General features: G+C 45.7%; 1 protein-coding gene across 2 annotated transcripts in view; it reads left to right on the forward strand.

Annotated features, from left to right (window-relative positions):
• Window positions 1-18,646, forward strand: part of LOC139580670 (protein tweety homolog 2-like) — a 121,006-nt gene that overhangs the window by 77,244 nt on the left and 25,116 nt on the right. For both annotated transcript variants that reach the window (XM_071409559.1, XM_071409560.1), the window contains exons 4-6: window positions 122-342; window positions 4,631-4,726; window positions 16,354-16,426. In XM_071409559.1, the coding sequence (XP_071265660.1) occupies window positions 122-342; window positions 4,631-4,726; window positions 16,354-16,426 (390 nt within the window). The remainder of the gene's footprint in view (window positions 1-121; window positions 343-4,630; window positions 4,727-16,353; window positions 16,427-18,646) is intronic.

The raw sequence follows: 18,646 nt of genomic DNA on the forward strand, positions 1-18,646 counted from the left end.
TATGGAAGTTAATGGAGTATTCTGTGTGTACTCACACTTATCCTCCTCTTCTCCTTCTCCTCCTCCTCTTCTCCTCTCCTCCTTGCCTCTCCTCCTCTCCCTCTCTCCTCATCTCCTCTAGGTGACTAACACCATGGGTAGCATGGAGAGTGGTCTGAAGCAGCACCTGGCGAGGCTGGATGAGATCTTCGCTACGCGGGGAGACTACGTACAGACCCTACGCTTCATGCAGCAGATGGCTGACAATGTCATCAAACAGCTGTTGGGCCTTCCTGACTGGGACACGGCTAAAGTAGACCTGGCCGCTATCGCAGACCAAACCGCATACGTAGAGTACTACAGGTATAGACCAGACAAAACCACATATAGACCGTGTGTGTATATGTGCATGTTTGTGTGCGTGCGTTCGTGCGTTTACCATGTGCTCTGCATGTTCAGATAGTTTTTACAATGTTTGCACAACAATAATACGACCTTATTGAGTTCAGATGAAAACATAGACCAGCTGAGAGCCTTCACGTTCAGTGAGTTATTACCCTGTGATGGTGTTCAGCGACTCTAAATTTGGCTAAAATCCACACAGTAAGAGTGATCACTGAAGAGACAACAGGCACCAGGGACATGGTGATGATGTTCAGCTTGACTCTAAATTTAGCTGAGATGCACACAGTAAGAGTGATCACTGGAGAGACAACAGGCACCAGGGACATGGTGATGATGTTCAGCTTGACTCTAAATTTGGCTGAGATGCACACAGTAAGAGTGATCACTGGAGAGACAACATGCATCAGGGACATGGTGATGATGTTCAGCTTGACTCTAAATTTGGCTGAGATGCACACAGTAAGAGTGATCACTGGAGAGACAACAGGCACCAGGGACATGGTGATGATGTTCAGCTTGACTCTAAATTTGGCTGAGATGCACACAGTAAGAGTGATCACTGGAGAGACAACAGGCACCAGGGACATGGTGATGATGTTCAGCTTGACTCTAAATTTGGCTGAGATGCACACAGTAAGAGTGATCACTGGAGAGACAACAGGCACCAGGGACATGGTGATGATGTTCAGCTTGACTCTAAATTTGGCTGAGATGCACACAGTAAGAGTGATCACTGGAGAGACAACAGGCACCAGGCACATGGTCCTACATCCTGCTTATATTGTACCCTCTTGAATGCTAAGAGAAGAGAGGGGGGAAGAGATTGAGGAGAGAGGGAGACTGCGATATGAGAGACAGACAGAGAGTGAAAGAGGAGTGATGGAGAGAGAGAGAGGAGGAGAGTGAGAGAAGGAAGGAGAGAGTAATGGACATAAGATGGGGTAGGGTTGGGGGGACATAGCCATAGCTTTCAGAGAATAAAATATTCATGCGAATGGATTTGAGCTCATCCATTATTAAATCATCTGGACTGGATCTGTTCCTACATGGGCTAAAGCCAGAGACCACTGACCACAATTATAGCACTGCTTCTATTCTGTTCTGACTGGAGCAGATGCCTTCAGATGAGGGCACAGAACACACATCGTCAGCAAAAAGTAAAGACATCAAGCACACAAATAGCCTACTCCATGTCTATTCATACACTGACACATACACACAGTCACGCACGCACGCGCTCACTCACATACAGCCTCTACCATGTCCATTCCTAAACTGACCAGACCTCAGCAGAAAATAGTTGTATTTTGTAGTTTATTTGAAAATACCAACTTTTCAACTACTCAAGGTAGTCAAATATAGACAATCAACTAAAGGCAACTATTTCCTTTGATATTCAAATACAGGTCTCAGAAAAACTATAATATTTGAAGGTATTTGAATATACGGTGCATTCGAAAGTATTCAGACACCTTGACTTTTTCTACATTTTGTTACGTTACAGCCTTATTCTGAAATGGATTCAATTGTTTTTTTCTCTCATCAATCTACACACAAGACCCTATAATGAAAAGCCAAAAACAGGTTCATATAACCTTTTGGACATTTATTAAAAACAAAAAACAGAAAACAGAAATACCTTATGTAAATAAGTATTCAGACCCTTTACTCAGTACTTTGTTGAAGCACCTTTGGCAACAATTACAGCCTCGAGTCTTCTTGGGTATGACGCTACAAGCTTGGCACACCTGTATTTGGGGAGTTTCTCCCATTCTTCTCTGCAAATCCTCTCAAGCTCTGTCAGGTTGGATGTTGAGTATCGCTGCACATCTATTTTCACGTCTCTCCAGAAATGTTAGATCGGGTTCATGTCCCGTCTCTGGCTGGGCCATTTAAGGATATTCAGAGACTTGTCCCAAAGCCACTCCTTCGTTATCTTGGCTGTGTGCTTAGGGTTGTTGTTCTGTTGGAAGGTGAACCTTCGCCCCAGTCGGAGGTCTTGAACGTTCTGGAGCAGGTTTCAATCAAGGATCTCTCTGTACTTTGCTCCATTAATCTTTCCCTCGATCCTGACTAGTCTCCCAGTTCCTTCTGCTGAAAAATATCCCCACAGCATGATGCTGCCACCACCATGCTTCACCGTAGGGATGGTGCAAGGTTTCCTCCAGACGTGATGCTTGGCATTCAGGCCAAATAGCTAAATTTTGGTTTCATCTGACCAGATAATCTTGTTTCTCATGGTCTGAGAGTCTTTAGGTGTCTTTTGGTAAACTCAAAGCGGGCTGTCATGTGCCTTTTCCGGAGGAGTGGCTTCTGTCTGGCCACTACCATAAAGGGGTGATTGGTGGAGTGCTGCAGAGATGGTTGTCCTTCTGGAAGGTTCTCCCATCTCCACAGAGGAACTCTGGAGCTCTGTCAGAGTGACCATCGACCAAGGCCCCGATTTCTCGGGCAGTCAGCTCTAGGAAGAGTCTTGGTGGTTCCAAACTTCTTCCATTTAAGAATGATGGAGGTCACTGTGTTCTTGGGGACCTTCAATGCTGCAGAGATGTTTTGGTACCCTTTCCCAGATCTGTCCCTTGACACAATTCTGTCTCTGCATTCTACAGACAAGTACTTTGATCTCATGGCTTGGTCTTTGCTCTAACATGCACTGTCAACTGTGGGACCTTATATAGATAGGTGTGTGCCTTTCCAAACCATGTCCAATCAATTGAATTTACCACCGAATGTAAGTTATTTGAAAACAAAAAATCTAACTAACTGATTGGATAAGTTTAGAAAATGTATTTTATTGTATGTTATTTATCTTTGTGTTGCATAAGATTAATTCATTCATAAATCAATCAATATACATGCACAAACATAGATATTGAAACAAACAATTCTAAAAATCAACCTGCAATAGAGCATGCTGGGAAATATGATAATGATGGGTGTGGTTTTGGTTCAAAGTGATGTGTATGAGTTTCAGGCCTGTTTATTAGGGTTAAGCGAGGCCCTCAAAATGAAGCCTTATGAAATACGTATGGTATTGTGTTAAATATAAAAAAATATATATATATAACATATTATTCACTTAGGATCTCACTTGGTGAAGTCCATAGGATCCAAAAATGGATGAATGCAACAACCATGTCTCTGTCCTTAACAAATACAGTCATGGGTGGCACCTCTACAATTTTCTCAAATAATGAATAATGCTTTACACAAAGCAGTGTTAATTTAACGCTATTCTGGTGTCTATATGGGTCCACAGACTCAACACTTTCAGTGTTGATTGCACACTGTCAGTGTTCATTTGTTTGTGTTTTAACACTGGATAACTTATTTATAATTATCTGTACACAATATAATTTGTTGATTGGTTTTACTTGATTATCTACACAGGCCGCCTGTTCAGGAGAATAGAAATGTACAGAATGTTCAGAGAAATAGAAATGTATTGTGTAGATCAAATATGATCTACTGTCAGACAAATTGAAATATTATATGACGTTGTGTGTGCGCTATTCATTATATTTCTATCTGCAACATGCAGTTCCAGATGCAGCCCCACCATTAGTTGAAGGTAGCAAATCCAATAGTTTCTGAAAAGTAGTCACTTCCTGAGGTCTGTATTCAAATATTTAAAAAAGTAGTCGCTTTCTCAGATCTGTATTCAAATAGTTATCTCCAACGGAACTGTTTGTTCCACCAAAAATAGAGTTACTTTCTCCAAAGCATATTTATATCCCAGGTCTGACACTGACATACACTCACACAAATACCCTACACATGTCCAACCAATCCTCCACTGACATACACAGAGACATCCAGTGTGATGTCTGACGGTATGCGTCCTATTGGGTTAACCAAAGGGTCCTAAGTGTCAGCCAGTCGTGTGTAAGCTAGGGACATGAGCCAGCCAGCTGACTCTCATTTGGGTTGCAACTTGGTTGGCTGCTCCCTCAGCTGACTCTGCACATTACTGTAACCATAGAAATAGAATTACTATAACAGTATTTTCATTCAAGTCAATGTTCTCTGGTGGGTGGAACGGCGGCCATATTGAATATACCCATAGTAATGGGCAATGAAGATAAGATAAGGAAGTTATATTTCTGTGACTGTAACGCTGTCATTCTCTCTGTCGTCTAGGGCCTAGGTGCCTCACCTACCTGCTGCTACTGATCCTAGATCTGTTACGCTGTCTGTCTGACTCACTGACAGACTGACTCTCTGTCATTCTCCCTCTGTCCTCTAGGTGGCTCACTTACCTGCTGCTACTGATCCTAGATCTGGTCATCTGTCTGGCGGCTTGCCTGGGCCTGGCCAAGCAGTCTCGCTGGCTGCTGACCACGTGAGTAGCCTACTGCTCCTATTTCTGTTCTGTTCAATTCTTTACTATATTGTTTGGTCTGTCGATGCACTTGATTGAATTGGCTGCTTGGAGATTTGCCATGCCCATTTCCAAGAAATATACATTTGTGGTTGATTGAATTGACTTGGAGTCGTGCCATAACTGCCATTTCAAGAACCCCCCCCCACAGAATTTCAAGAGTGTTACTTGACCTGTTTTATGCGTCTTACATAACTTGCATGAATTACAAATGCACTTGACTGAAATGGAAAAGGGAAGCCTTTTTTCTTCCTCACAGCCCGGTCTGGAATAGCATGAATTATTTAGTTCTTGATTTGTTGTGTGAATCTGTTTCAACCAGGGGTAGGGAAGCAGGAGAGCAACCAACTTTTTGAAGGGATATGTTGAAGCGAGAGAATTTCTATGTAATATAAAATAATTACTAAATGTACATCTTCACACACATACAACCTCCCATCTCATCTCAGTATCTATAGTCATCAATAACGATTTCCACCATAAGTACTCCAGCCCCTGCTGTACTGTGAGAGGGATTCCACAGGGCATGTAATGCATCACTCTGTGCACACACACACACACACACACACACACACACACACACAGCATATAGTAAGCATGTACTCATCCAGTCCCTCTGTGCTCCGTGCTCACCCAGGCGCATAGCTTCCTGTCTCTCTCCATCAGTCATTTGGGCTGAGAACCAGGCTTATATTATATCCTCAACCAACACCCCCTTAACACACACACACACACTTCAATGAGTCAGTGAGTCAGGCCTCCCAGGGGAGTTTCGATCCATTCCATTCCACCAGGCGTTTTACACATTTGAGATGAATTACAGTTGTGAAGGCCTGCTTGTGGGGTTTATGATGTGTGAACGGAGGTTCTTGTGGGCGTCAACCCCATTCTTGGTTCCCGGGGATAGAGAGAGGAGAACTTTAGGTAGCACACAACACCTATGTTTGTGGGGCTGTGCAGAACATCCCAAATGGCACCCGATTTCCTATATACGTATAATACGTATAATACGTATAATAATGGGACGGGCATTTTAAATAATTTTACTATTCGAATAATATCATGACGTTTATTGGGATGTCCGGATAGTCTAAAAACATATTTTTTTGTAACAATGTTTAAACTTGGACACTTGTTTGCTGCGCAGCCTGCAAGACTCAGAAGAGACGGTACGCAATTCAGCAGGACGGGGATGGCAGGGGCTGGCGGTTTTTAATTTTTACATTTTTTTAATTTTAAAAACCTTTATTTAACCAGGTAGGCCAGTTGAGAACAAGTTCTCATTTACAACTGCGACCTGGCCAAGATAAAGCAAAGCAGTGGGACTTAAACAACAACACAGTTACACATGGGATAAACAAACGTACAGTCAATAACACAATAGAAAAATCTGTATACAGCGTGTGCAAATTAAGTAAGGAGGTAAGGCAATAAATAGGCCAATAGTGGCGAAGTAATTACAATTTAGCAAATTAACACTGGAGTGATATATGTGCAGATGAGGATGTGCAAGTAGAAATACTGGTGTGCAAAAGAGCAGAAAAACAAAAACAAATATGGGGTGAGGTAGGTAGTTGGTTGGATGGGCTATTCACAGATGGGCTGTGTACAGCTACAGCGATCGGTAAGCTGCTCTGACAGCTGATGCTTAAAGTTAGTGAGGGAGATATAAGTCTCCAACTTCAGTGATTTTTGCAATTCGTTCCAGTCATTGGCAGCAGAGAACTGGAAGGAAAGGCGGCCAAAGGAGGTGTTGGCTTTGGGGATGACCAGTGAAATATACCTGCTGGAGCGCGTGCTACGGATGGGTGTTGCTATGGTGACCAGTGAGCTGAGATAAGGCGGAGCTTTACCTAGCAAAGACTTATAGATGACCTGGAGCCAGTGGGTTTGGCGACGAATATGTAGCGAGGACCAGCCAACGAGAGCATACAGATCGCAGTGGTGGGTAGTATATGGGGCTTTGGTGACAAAACGGATGGCACTGTGATAGACTGCATCCAATTTGCTGAGTAGAGTGTTGGAGGCTATTTTGTAAATGACATTCATTTTGGATTGGAGATGCTTAATATGAGTCTGAAAGGAGAGTTTACAGTCTAGCCAGATACCTAGGTATTTATAGTTGTCCACGTATTCTAAGTCAGAACCGTCCAGAGTAGTGATGCTTGTCGGGCAGGCGGGTGCGGGCAGCGATTGGTTGAAGAGCATGCATTTAGTTTTATTAGCATTTAAGAGCAGTTGGAGGCCAAGGAAGGAGTGTTGTATGGCATTGAAGCTTGTTTGGAGGTTTGTTAACACAGTGTCCAAAGAAGGGCCAGATGTATACAGAATGGTGTCGGCTGCGTAGAGGTGGATCAAGGAATCACCCGCAGCAAGAGCGACATCATTGATATAAACAGAAAAAAGAGTCACCCCGAGAAGTGAACCCTGTGGCACCCCCATAGAGACTGCCAGAGGTCCGGACAACAGGCTCTCCGATTTGACACACTGAACTCTATCTGAGAAGTAGTTGGTGAACCAGGCGATGCAGTCATTAGAGAAACCAAGACTGTTGAGTCTGCCGATAAGAATACAGTGATTGACAGAGTCGAAAGCCCTGGCCAGGTTGATGAAGACGGCTGCACAGTACTGTCTTTTATCGATGGCAGTTATGATATCGTTTAGGACCTTGAGACCAGCTCGGAAACCGGATTGCATAGCGGAGAAGGTAGGGTGGGATTCTAAATGGTCGATGATCTGTTTGTTCACTTGGCTTTCAAAGACTTTAGAAAGGCATGGCAGGATGGATATAGGTCTGTAACAGTTTGGGTCTAGAGTGTCTCCCCCTTTGAAGAGGGGGAGGACCGTGGCCGCTTTCCAATCTTTAGGTATGTCAGACGATACGAAAGAGAGGTTTAACAGACTAGTAATAGGGGTTGTAACAATGGCGGCATGCATATTTAAGATGGTGAGGAAAGCACTTTTAAAGAACAACCAGGCATCCTCTACTGACAGGATGAGGTCAGTATCCTTCCAGGATACCCGGGCCAGGTCGATTAGAAAGACCTGCTCTCAGAACTGTTTTAGGGAGTGTTTGGCAGTGATGAGGGGTGGTCGTTTGACCGCGGACCCATAACGGACCACAGACCCTCTCTCTCCCTCCTGTGGTGTGTGTGACACTGGAGGGAGAGAGAGAAAAACAGCCCTGACTCACGCTAGTTAGAAAAACTTGTAAATGCCATAGGTTATCTGTGCATGTATTTACTGCATCAACTTGATGTAAAGAAGCTAGCTAAGAAAGACAGATGTTAGCTAGCTAGCTAGGCTTGTTGAGGCTATTTTGCTGCGCTCAGCGTCCTTGTCTACACTGTAAAAAATATCTGGTCATTTTTACAGTAAATTACTGGCAGCACAGTAGCTAGTAAATTACTCTAGATTTACAGGACCTTTGCTGAAACACAAATGGCCATCATATTACTGGAAAACCTGACTACAGCAACATGCTGTATTTCTATAATTTACAGAGCATTACTGGAAGCACAGTGGTTAGTAAACTGTTGGAGATATACAGTGCAGGCAGCTAGTGCCAACAAGGGGCAGTATTTCTGTTACATGTATTTGATATACTGTAGGTATTTCAATCATTTCAATACTTATTTTGTAGTGACGTTACGTTTGATACCAGAGGTCCAGAGCTCCAGACAAAAGTGCTACATTGCGCACGCGCTATGGCATATGTGACATCATCTATAGTAATTTAGCTGTTCTAAAAATAAAATCACCACCAGGTGCCACTAAGGGGTTGATTAAAGCCTCATGTAATGAACCTATTTTCAAACAATTGGCTGGAAATGTTCAATGCTTCAGGATGCTTTGTTTTGTAATTCACTACTATTTTGTAATTCACTAGTCAGAACTACAATTTATGTATTTTGTAACATTATAATTAGAATACATGTATGTAGTATTTTCTAATACAAAAATAAACTTGCAAGTAGCCCGTTTAACTAAAACAACATTCTCGGCAATGGTAACATAATCCTTTTGCTTGCTATGACTGTGATATTTTCTTGTTTATCTACCTCAGGTGAATGCACTGACTTGAAGTCACTCTGGATAAGAGTGTCTGCTAAATGACCAAAATGTAAAAGTAAATGTAAAAATGTACACTTGCAAAGCACATTGCTGGGTATTATTCTAACGGACTCCAGAATCAAGGCCAAATTTGATCAAAATACAAATAGTTAGAGGGCGGAGCTCATTAGAATAATACCCAGCAGTGTGCTTTGCAGCGTTAATGTAACATTTACATTTTGGTCATTTAGCAGACGATATTGTCCAGATCGACTTAGTGCATTAAACTAAGATTGATTAAAACAAACACATATCACAGTCATAGCAATAAAACGTTTCTGTAACCGTTACTAAAACTGTTGTTGTAGTTAAGGACAAGTTGGTCTTCAAGGTATTTTATATTTGTAACAACATACCAATGATGTATCTTTGCCCATCTCTGGCTAGTGCCAAGTACGTTACTGTAATATTCACAGTAACTTGCCACCAGTGTCCTGGTAATGACTGTAATATCAGAGCAAAGATAAAGCACAATACTCTAAGAAAGTAAATGCTAATGTAATATTGGTATTTAACAGTATTTTATTATAATTACATGGTCTTGGTGCATGCAGGTTTATGAATATTTGGCGTTTTTATATCACAAGCACTTTGAGAGGCCTAAACAGGTTAAATGCCTAGTTAAATAAAGTTTAAATAAAAATATAAAATTAAAATAAAAACTAAGGACGTAGCAAAGCACTCAACCAGTAAAGGTTAAGCCCAACATTTGACTGTAGGGTGTCAGCAAATATAATAAAGTTTACCCTATTCATCTATGGCAAAGGTACTTCTATTTTTCCCCTTTCATCTGTGTCTAGTGTTAGTGTCACGTCCTGACCATAGTGCTTATGTGTTTTGCTTGTTTTAGTGTTGGTCAGGACGTGAGCTGGGTGGGTATTCTATGTTGTGTGTCTAGTTTTTCTGTTTCTGTGTTCAGCCTAATATGGTTCTCAATCAGAGGCTGCTGTCAATCGTTGTCCCTGATTGAGATCATATATAGGTGGCTTGTTTTGTGTTGGGATTTTGTGGGTGGTTGTTTTCTGTGTCAGTGTTTGTGCCACACGGGACTGTGACGGTTAGTTTGTTTTGTTATTTTGTAATTGTATATTGTTTTCATGTTATTAAATCATGGAAACTTACCACGCTGTACATTGGTCCTCCGATCCTTCTCGACTCTCCTCGTCCGATGAGGAGGACGACTTAGACTGCCGTTACAGAACCACCCACCAAACCCGGACCAAGCAGCGTGGCGACGGGCAGCAGCGACAGCAGCAGCGGTACCAGGAGGAATGGACATGGGAGGAAATTCTAGACGGTAAAGGACCCTGGGCAGAGCCAGAGGAGTGTCGCCACCCCAAAGCGGAGCTGGAGGCAGCAAAAGCGGAGAGGCGGCATTATGAGGCGCCAGCAAGGCAGAGCGGCTGGAAGCCCGAGAGGCTCACCCAAACATTTCTTGGGGGGGGGTTGGCTAAAGGGGAGTGTGGCGAAGTCAGGTAGGAGACCTGCGCCAACTTCCCGTGCTTACCGTGGAGTGAGAGGGCGTCGTACTGGTCAGACACCGTGTTATGCGGTGTAGCGCACGGTGTCCCCAGTACGCGTGCTTAGCCCAGTGCGGGCTATTCCACCTCGCCGCACTGGTAGGGCTAGGTTGGGCATCGAGCCGGGTGTCATGAAGCCGGCCCAACGCATCTGGTCTCCAGTGCGTCTCCTCGGGCCGGCGTACATGGCACCAGCCTTACAAATGGTGTCCCCGGTTCGCCAGCATAGCCCAGTGCGGGCTATTCCACCTCGCCGCACTGGCAGGGCTACGGGGACCATTCAACCAGGTAAGGTTGGGCAGGCTCGGTGCTCACGAGCTCGTGTACTCCTTCACGGTCCGGTATATCCGGCGCCACCTTCCCGCCCCAGCCCAGTACCATCAGTGCCTACACCACGCACCAGGCTTCCAGTGCGTCTCCAGAGCCCTGTTCCTCCTCCACGCACTCTCCCTGTGGTGCGTGTCTCCAGCCCAGTACCTCCAGTTCCGGCACCACGCACTAAGCCTCCTGTGCGTCTCCAGAGCCCTGTACGCACTGTTCCTGCTCCCCGCACTAGCCTTGAGGTGCGTGTCTCCAGTCCGGTACCACCAGTTCCGGCACCACGCACCAGGCCTACTGTGCGCCTCAGCAGGTCAGAGTCGGTCGTCTGCCCAGCGCCGTCTGAGCTGCCTGCCTGCCCAGCGCCGTCTGAGCTGCCTGCCTGCCCAGCGCCGTCTGAGCTGCCTGCCTGCCCAGCGCCGTCTGAGCTGCCTGCCTGCCCAGCGCCGTCTGAGCTGCCTGCCTGCCCAGCGCCGTCTGAGCTGCCTGCCTGCCCAGCGCCGTCTGAGCTGCCTGCCTGCCCAGCGCCGTCTGAGCTGCCTGCCTGCCCAGCGCCGTCTGAGCTGCCTGCCTGCCCAGCGCCGTCTGAGCTGCCTGCCTGCCCAGCGCCGTCTGAGCCATCCGTCTGCCCAGCGCCGTCAGAGCCGCCCGTCTGTCCCGAGCCGTCAGAGCCGCCCATCTGTCCCGAGCCATTAGAGCCATCCGTCAGTCAGGAGCCGCTAGAGCCGTCAGTCAGTCAGAAGCCGCCAGAGCCGCCAGCCAGTCAGGAGCCGCCAGCCAGTCAGGAGCCGCCAGAGCCGCCAGCCAGTCAGGAGCCGCCAGAGCCGCCAGCCAGTCAGGAGCCGCCAGAGCCGCCAGCCAGTCAGGAGCCGCCAGAGCCGCCAGCCAGTCAGGAGCCGCCAGAGCCGCCAGCCAGTCAGGAGCCGCCAGCCAGTCAGGAGCCGCCAGCCAGTCAGGAGCCGCCAGCCAGTCAGGAGCCGCCAGCCAGTCAGGAGCCGCCAGAGCCGCCAGCCAGTCAGGAGCTGCCAGAGCCGCCAGCCAGTCAGGAGCTGCCAGAGCCGCCAGCCAGTCAGGAGCTGCCAGAGCCGCCAGCCAGTCAGGAGCCGCCAGAGCCGCCAGCCAGTCAGGAGCCGCCAGAGCCGCCAGCCAGTCAGGAGCCGCCAGAGCCGCCAGCCAGTCAGGAGCCGCCAGAGCCGCCAGCCAGTCAGGAGCCGCCAGAGCCGCCAGCCAGTCAGGAGCCGCCAGTCAGGAGCCGCCAGCCAGTCAGGAGCTGCCAGAGCCGCCAGCCAGTCAGGAGCTGCCAGAGCCGCCAGCCAGTCAGGAGCTGCCAGAGCCGCCAGCCAGTCAGGAGCTGCCAGAGCCGCCAGCCAGTCAGGAGCTGCCAGAGCCGCCAGCCAGTCAGGAGCTGCCAGAGCCGCCAGCCAGTCAGGAGCTGCCAGAGCCGCCAGCCAGTCAGGAGCTGCCAGAGCCGCCAGCCAGTCAGGAGCTGCCAGAGCCGCCCTCCAGTCATGAGCCGCCCTCCAGTCATGAGCCGCCCTCCAGTCATGAGCCGCCCTCCAGTCATGAGCCGCCCTCCAGTCATGAGCCGCCCTCCAGTCATGAGCCGCCCTCCAGTCATGAGCGGCCCTCCAGTCATGAGCTGCCACTCAGTCATGAGCTGCCACTCAGTCATGAGCTGCCACTCAGTCATGAGCTGCCACTCAGTCTGGAGCTGCCACTCAGTCATGAGCTGCCACTCAGTCCGGAGCTGCCACTCAGTCCGGAGCTGCCATTAGTCCGGAGCTGCCCTTCAGTCCAGAGCTACCCTTCAGTCCGGAGTTGCCCCTCTGTCCTGAGCTACCTCTCTGTCCTGAGCTACCTCTCTGTCCTGAGCTACCTCTCTGTCCTGAGCTACCTCTCTGTCCTGAGCTGTCTCCTAAATCTAGGGGGGACCTTTGTGAAGGTTCCTAGACCAGGGTCGGGGGCGAGGGTCGCCACTCAAAGGACGCTAAGGAGGGGGACAAAGACAATGGTGGAGTGGTGTCCTCGTCCTGCGCCGGAGCCGCCACCGCGGACAGATGCCCACCCAGACCCTCCCCTTGAGTTTTAGGGGTGCGTTCGGAGTCCGCACCTCAGGAGGGGGGTACTGTCACGTCCTGACCATAGTGCTTATGTGTTTTGCTTGTTTTAGTGTTGGTCAGGACGTGAGCTGGGTGGGCATTCTATGTTGTGTGTCTAGTTTGTCTTTTTCTGTGTTCAGCCTAATATGGTTCTCAATCAAAGGCAGCTGTCAATCGTTGTCCCTGATTGAGAATCATATATAGGTGGCTTGTTTTGTGTTGGGATTTTGTGCGTGGTTGTTTTCTGTGTCAGTGTTTGTGCCACACGGGACTGTGACGGTTAGTTTGTTTTGTTATTTTGTAATTGTATATTGTTTTCATGTTATTAAATCATGGAAACTTACCACGCTGTACATTGGTCCTCCGATCCTTCTCGCCTCTCCTCGTCCGATGAGGAGGACGACTTAGACTGCCGTTACAGTTAGCTAGTTACCGGCTAGCTAGGTCTTCAGCCAGCATGGAACAGAAGAGGGGAAGTAATTCAAAACATCCATCAGTGCTGCTTTGAACCGCATCACAAGAGACATGCCAAACGGGAGATGTATAAAAATATATATCATTAATGCAATTTCAATGTTTGAGTTGCTTTGTGTATCACCAATTTTGTAGTGATGGGAAAATGAAGCTTCCTGAAGCATTGAGCATTTCCAGCCAAATTTGTCGATAATAGGTTATTTACGTGAGGCTTTGATCAACACATTGTACACCAGTGGCACCTGCTGGTCAAAATAATTTAGAACAGCCAAATTATTATAGATGACGTCGCACACACCGTAGCGCGTGCACAGGGTAGCCTTTTTGTCTTCTAGTGAAACCAATAGCAAACTAATCAGGTGGTTGTTCAACAAAGCGAAGCTTCGGACGTTATTGATCACTTGCGTCTGATAAAGTGATACAAGCATCGGCACACTGCTTCGAAGTAAACTGCTTAGCGGTTTTGATGCATGCTCCGGTATAAAACGTATCACTACAAATTTGCTTGAGATGATTTTACTGCAACACTGCTCATTACATCCAAGTTTCTTTACATAGGAGTTTCAAAGAACTGTCTGTCAAGGCAAGCTCATGAATATAGGCTCCCCACCCACTCAGCCTGTATGTACATTTTCAAAAAAAATTGAGCATATCAATCCTCAGAAATATTATTGTGATGTTTTTGGCTATTTTACACAGGAATTAGAATGACTGTTCAAGGCCTTTAAATATTCAAATTATAATGATAACATATTCACTTGAAGTCTTTGTACTGAAACTGGATGTATGCAACGAGCATGTCTCAGTCACTAACAAATTCAGTCATGGTAACTCTACAATTCACTCGAAAGGCAAGGCATTCTGGGAAATATTCAAATTGCAACTAAAGCTTTACACTTAGCAGTGTGTTAATTCAACAATATTCAGTATCTATACAGGTCCACACCTTCAGTGTTAATTTAACATGGGGGAATTTGCTGTGTAGAACCAGCTCACCTGCTTTTCTCTATGATTTGACTATTAGATATTTTTTAAATAGTTTAACCATGTTAAAACGAGAGTTCAGTTCACGTAACAGGGTTTACCTTAAAATGAGCGACAGACGTAAATTAATCACATGACATAAATAATCATCTTCATAAATGACTTTGTCAAAGCAGCAAAATAACTAGGGCTTTACAATGATGCTGAAACTTGGGGGATTAAGTGGGGCACACGTCATAAAAACTAGATTCAAAAGTTTGTTGTTTTAGTAAGTTAAGAATGTCAAATGACATGGTATATCCTTGTGTGTAGCAATGTCACATATATTATTTGATTTAACTGAGACAAAGCCATTTCATTGTTAAAATGGACCTTTGATTTTCTTTAAAAAAAATTGTACTCTTGCAAGTATTTGAATACTGACATCCGTTCAGATATTTGAATATTCAAATAACCGTGCCTGCCCATCCCTATGCACTATATAGAGAATAGGGTACCATTAGGACACAACCCAGAGCTGCCCTCTCTCTGTGTTGGTGTGTGTGTGCATCAGGCTTTATGTTTATGTCTTGTTGTTTATGTATCTGTTTATGCATGTAATGAACCACCCAGGCTTCATCTGCCACTGCCCCAGTCCCTGCTCCTTCTCATAGATCAGTGATCTGCCTGCCTGAGCACAAAAGCCAATGGTAGCTTGCTTGATGTGGTGTAGTGTTGTGTGTTCAATAAAGGCACGCTGGGTTATTTTTCCTGCCGACTGGGTCACCCAGAGCACACACACACACACACACACTCTGTCTCTCGCTCATATTAATTGAGGCCTCCATGGCCCAGTGGACCCACATAACCACTCATTAAGCACTTACAGTACAGTAGGGCAGAGCGGGCACCTATCCTTCAACACCACTGACTTCAACCACCCACCGTAGTTCCCAGAGGTCATACGCACACACAGCCTGTGTAGCCCCCCAGAGCCCACACGTGTGCAAACACACACACACACACAAATCAGAGAACACACACCGCTGTTATGCTCTTGAGGAAGACCCTTGATTATGGATTTTATTGCACATATATTCAACTTTTCTCATGGGCTATACAGTATATGGCTGTCAAAGCTGCATATTCTCAACTCACAAATAATACTACTACTGTTAATAATTAACTATTTCTTTATCATTCTGACTGTGCTCACAAACTGTCCTGACAGACAAAGACCCTGGCTTCTCTTCTCACACGTCAATGCAAACACAGGAAGCGGGAGGACGGGTGTGTGAGAGAGAGAAGGGTCGTACAGCGGTGGGAACTCACAATGCCAATTATGCTGCCAGTTGTGAATTGGATTAGTGGGAGAGCTGTAATGTGTTATGACCTGAATGATGCACACCACACACACACACACACACATACATACGTACGTACACAGACACACAATCACACACACACAGACATACACTCACACACACGGATCAGAGAGACAAATAGGCTCATCGTATTCCTAACCACTACTGCACACATTCATATTGCATGTGATGAGAGAGGTGGCTGGACAATTCAACACTAGCTAATTTCATTTTCTCTGAAATATTGTTGTAATTTATGATTGGACCCAATGAGTATTGATCCCCTTGCATGCATATGTAGATGATGTGAAATAGCTAGCTAGCTAGCGGTGCGTGCTAGCAGTGTTCAATTGGTGATATCACTCGCTCGAAAGCAATGCATGTCTGGTTAGAAGAGAGCAGAGAGGATGAATGTTCCATTGCCTGCATCATGTACTTGTAAAGAGGCTGCTATCGACTGGAGGACAACAGAGATGACGCACCCTGACATCTCTCCTGTTCATACACTGTTCACTACAGAGCATTCTCAGTCTCCAGAGAGAGGACCTTTGACCTTTTTGTTGTATGACTGACGAGGCAGAGTGACAGCCCAATCAGATAATGACATCATCATCTTTGATTATCACATCCTTGATGACCACAGATTTCTAATGTTTTGTGGCCAGTGTTATAGTTATTCTAGTGTGTTATTAACAGTGTTATAATACCCACAATTCTGTCTCTGTGTGTTCCTGCAGGATGATGGTGTTTGGGGTGCTGACGTTGATCCTGAGCTGGGCGTCTCTGGGAGTTGACCTTGCCACAGCTGTGGTGAGTGACTGTGACTCCAAGGCCTGTGTCCCAAATGGAACCGTGTACAGTGCATTCAGAAAATATTCAGACCCCTTGACTTTTTCCACATTTTGTCATCAAATTTATTTATGAAGCCCTTTTTACATTAGATGATGTAACAAAGTGCTGTACAGAAACCCAGCCTAAAACCCCAAACAGCAAGCAATGCAGCTGTAGAAGAACGGTGACTAGGAAAAACTCCCTAGAAATGCAGGAACCAAGGAAGAAACCTAGCGAGGAACCAGGCTCTGAGGGGTGGCCAGTCCTCTTCTGGCTGTGCTGGGTTGAGATTATAACAGTACATGGCCAAGATTTTCAAACGTTCATAGATGACCAGCAGGGTCAAATAATAATAATAGTCACAGTGGTTGTAGACTCGGCTTTTCATAGCCGAGTCTACAACCTTGTTTTAAGTGTTTCTAAAATCCCCTATGGGAAAACTGAATGGTGGGATAACGATTGGAACCATTTTCTTGTTTGACAGCTAGTTTTTTATGTGTATTATGACTCATACGGTGGTACTCTATTAGGCAGCGTACAATTGGCCAGTGCTGTCCGGGTTAAGGGAGTGTTTGGCCGGGGGGAGGAGTTTATTTTGCTCATCGCACTCTAGCAACTCCTTGTGGTGTGCCGGGAGCCTGCAAGCTGACAACGGTAGTCAGTTTCCTCTGACACATTGGTGCGGCTGGCTTCCGGGATAAGCAAGTGTGTTAAGAAGTAGCGCGGCTTGGCGAGTCATGATTTGGAGGACGCATGTCTAAACCTTCACCTCTCCTGAGCCCGTTGGAGAGTTGCAGCAATGAGACAAGATTGTAACTACCAATTGGGGAGAAAAGGGGGTAAAAAATTGTATTAATAAAAGATAAAGGAAATACCAACGTCAGTTGAAGTCGGAAGTGTACATACATCTTAGCCAGATACGTTAAATTCAGTGGGTGGATTTTGGTGTAACTGAGTCAGGTTTGTAGAACTCCTTGCTCGCACACGCTTTTTCAGTTCTGCCCACAAATTTTCTATGGGATTGAGGTCAGGGCTTTGTGATGGCCACTCCAATACCTTGACTTTGTTGTCCTTAAGCCATTTTGCCACAACTTTGTAAGTATGCTTGGGGTCATTGTCCATTTGGAAGACCCATTTGCGACCAAGCTTTAACTTCTGTAGATGTTGCTTCAATACATCCACAAAATGTTCCTTTTTTCATGATGCCATCTTTTTTGTGAAGTGCACCAGTCCTTCCTGCAGCAAAGCACCACCACAATATAATGCTGTCACCCCCGTGCTTCACGGTTGGGATGGTGTTCTTCAGCTTGCAAGCATCCCCCTTTTTCCTCCAAACATAACGATGCTCATTATGGCCAAACAGTTCTATTTTTGTTTCATCAGACCAGAGGACATTTCTCCAAAAAGTACAATCTTTGCAGTTGCAAACCATAGTCTGGCTTTTTTATGGCAGTTTTGGAGCAGTGGCTTCTTCCTTGCTGAGCGGCCTTTCGGGTTATGTCGATATAGGACTTGTTTTACTGTGGAAATAGATACTTTTGTACCTGTTTCCTCCAGCATCTTTACAAGGTCCTTTGCTGTTTTTCTGTGATGGATGTGCACATTTCGCACCAAAGTATGTTCATCTCCAGAAGACAGAACGTTTCTCCTTCCTGAGAGGTATGACGGCTGTGTGGTCCCATGGTGTTTATACTTGCGTACTATTGTTTGTACAGATGAACGTGGCACCTTCATGCGTTTGGAAATTGCTCCCGAGGATGAACCAGAATTGTGGAGGTCTTGGCTGATTTATTTTGATTTTCCCATGATGTCAAGCAAAGAGGCACTGAGTTTGAAGGTAGGCCTTGAAATACATTCACAGGTACACCTCCAATTGACTCAAATGATGTCAATTAGCCTATCAGAAGCTTCTAAAGCCATGACATAATTTTCTGGAATTTTCCAGGCTGTTTAAAGGCACAGTCAACTTAGTGTATGTAAACTTCTGACCCACTGGAATTGTGATACAGTGAATTAATTATAAGTGAAATAATCTGTCTGTAAACATGTTGGAAAAATGGCTTGTGTCATTCACAAAGTAGATGTCCTCACCGACTTGCCAAAACTATAGTTTGTTAACAAGAAATTTGTGGAGTGGTTGAAAAATGAGTTTTAATGACTCCAACCTCAGAGTATGTAAACTTCGAACCTCAAATGTAG

The sequence above is a fragment of the Salvelinus alpinus genome, chromosome 7 (assembly GCF_045679555.1).
Source record: "Salvelinus alpinus chromosome 7, SLU_Salpinus.1, whole genome shotgun sequence".
Lineage (NCBI taxonomy): Eukaryota > Metazoa > Chordata > Actinopteri > Salmoniformes > Salmonidae > Salvelinus > Salvelinus alpinus.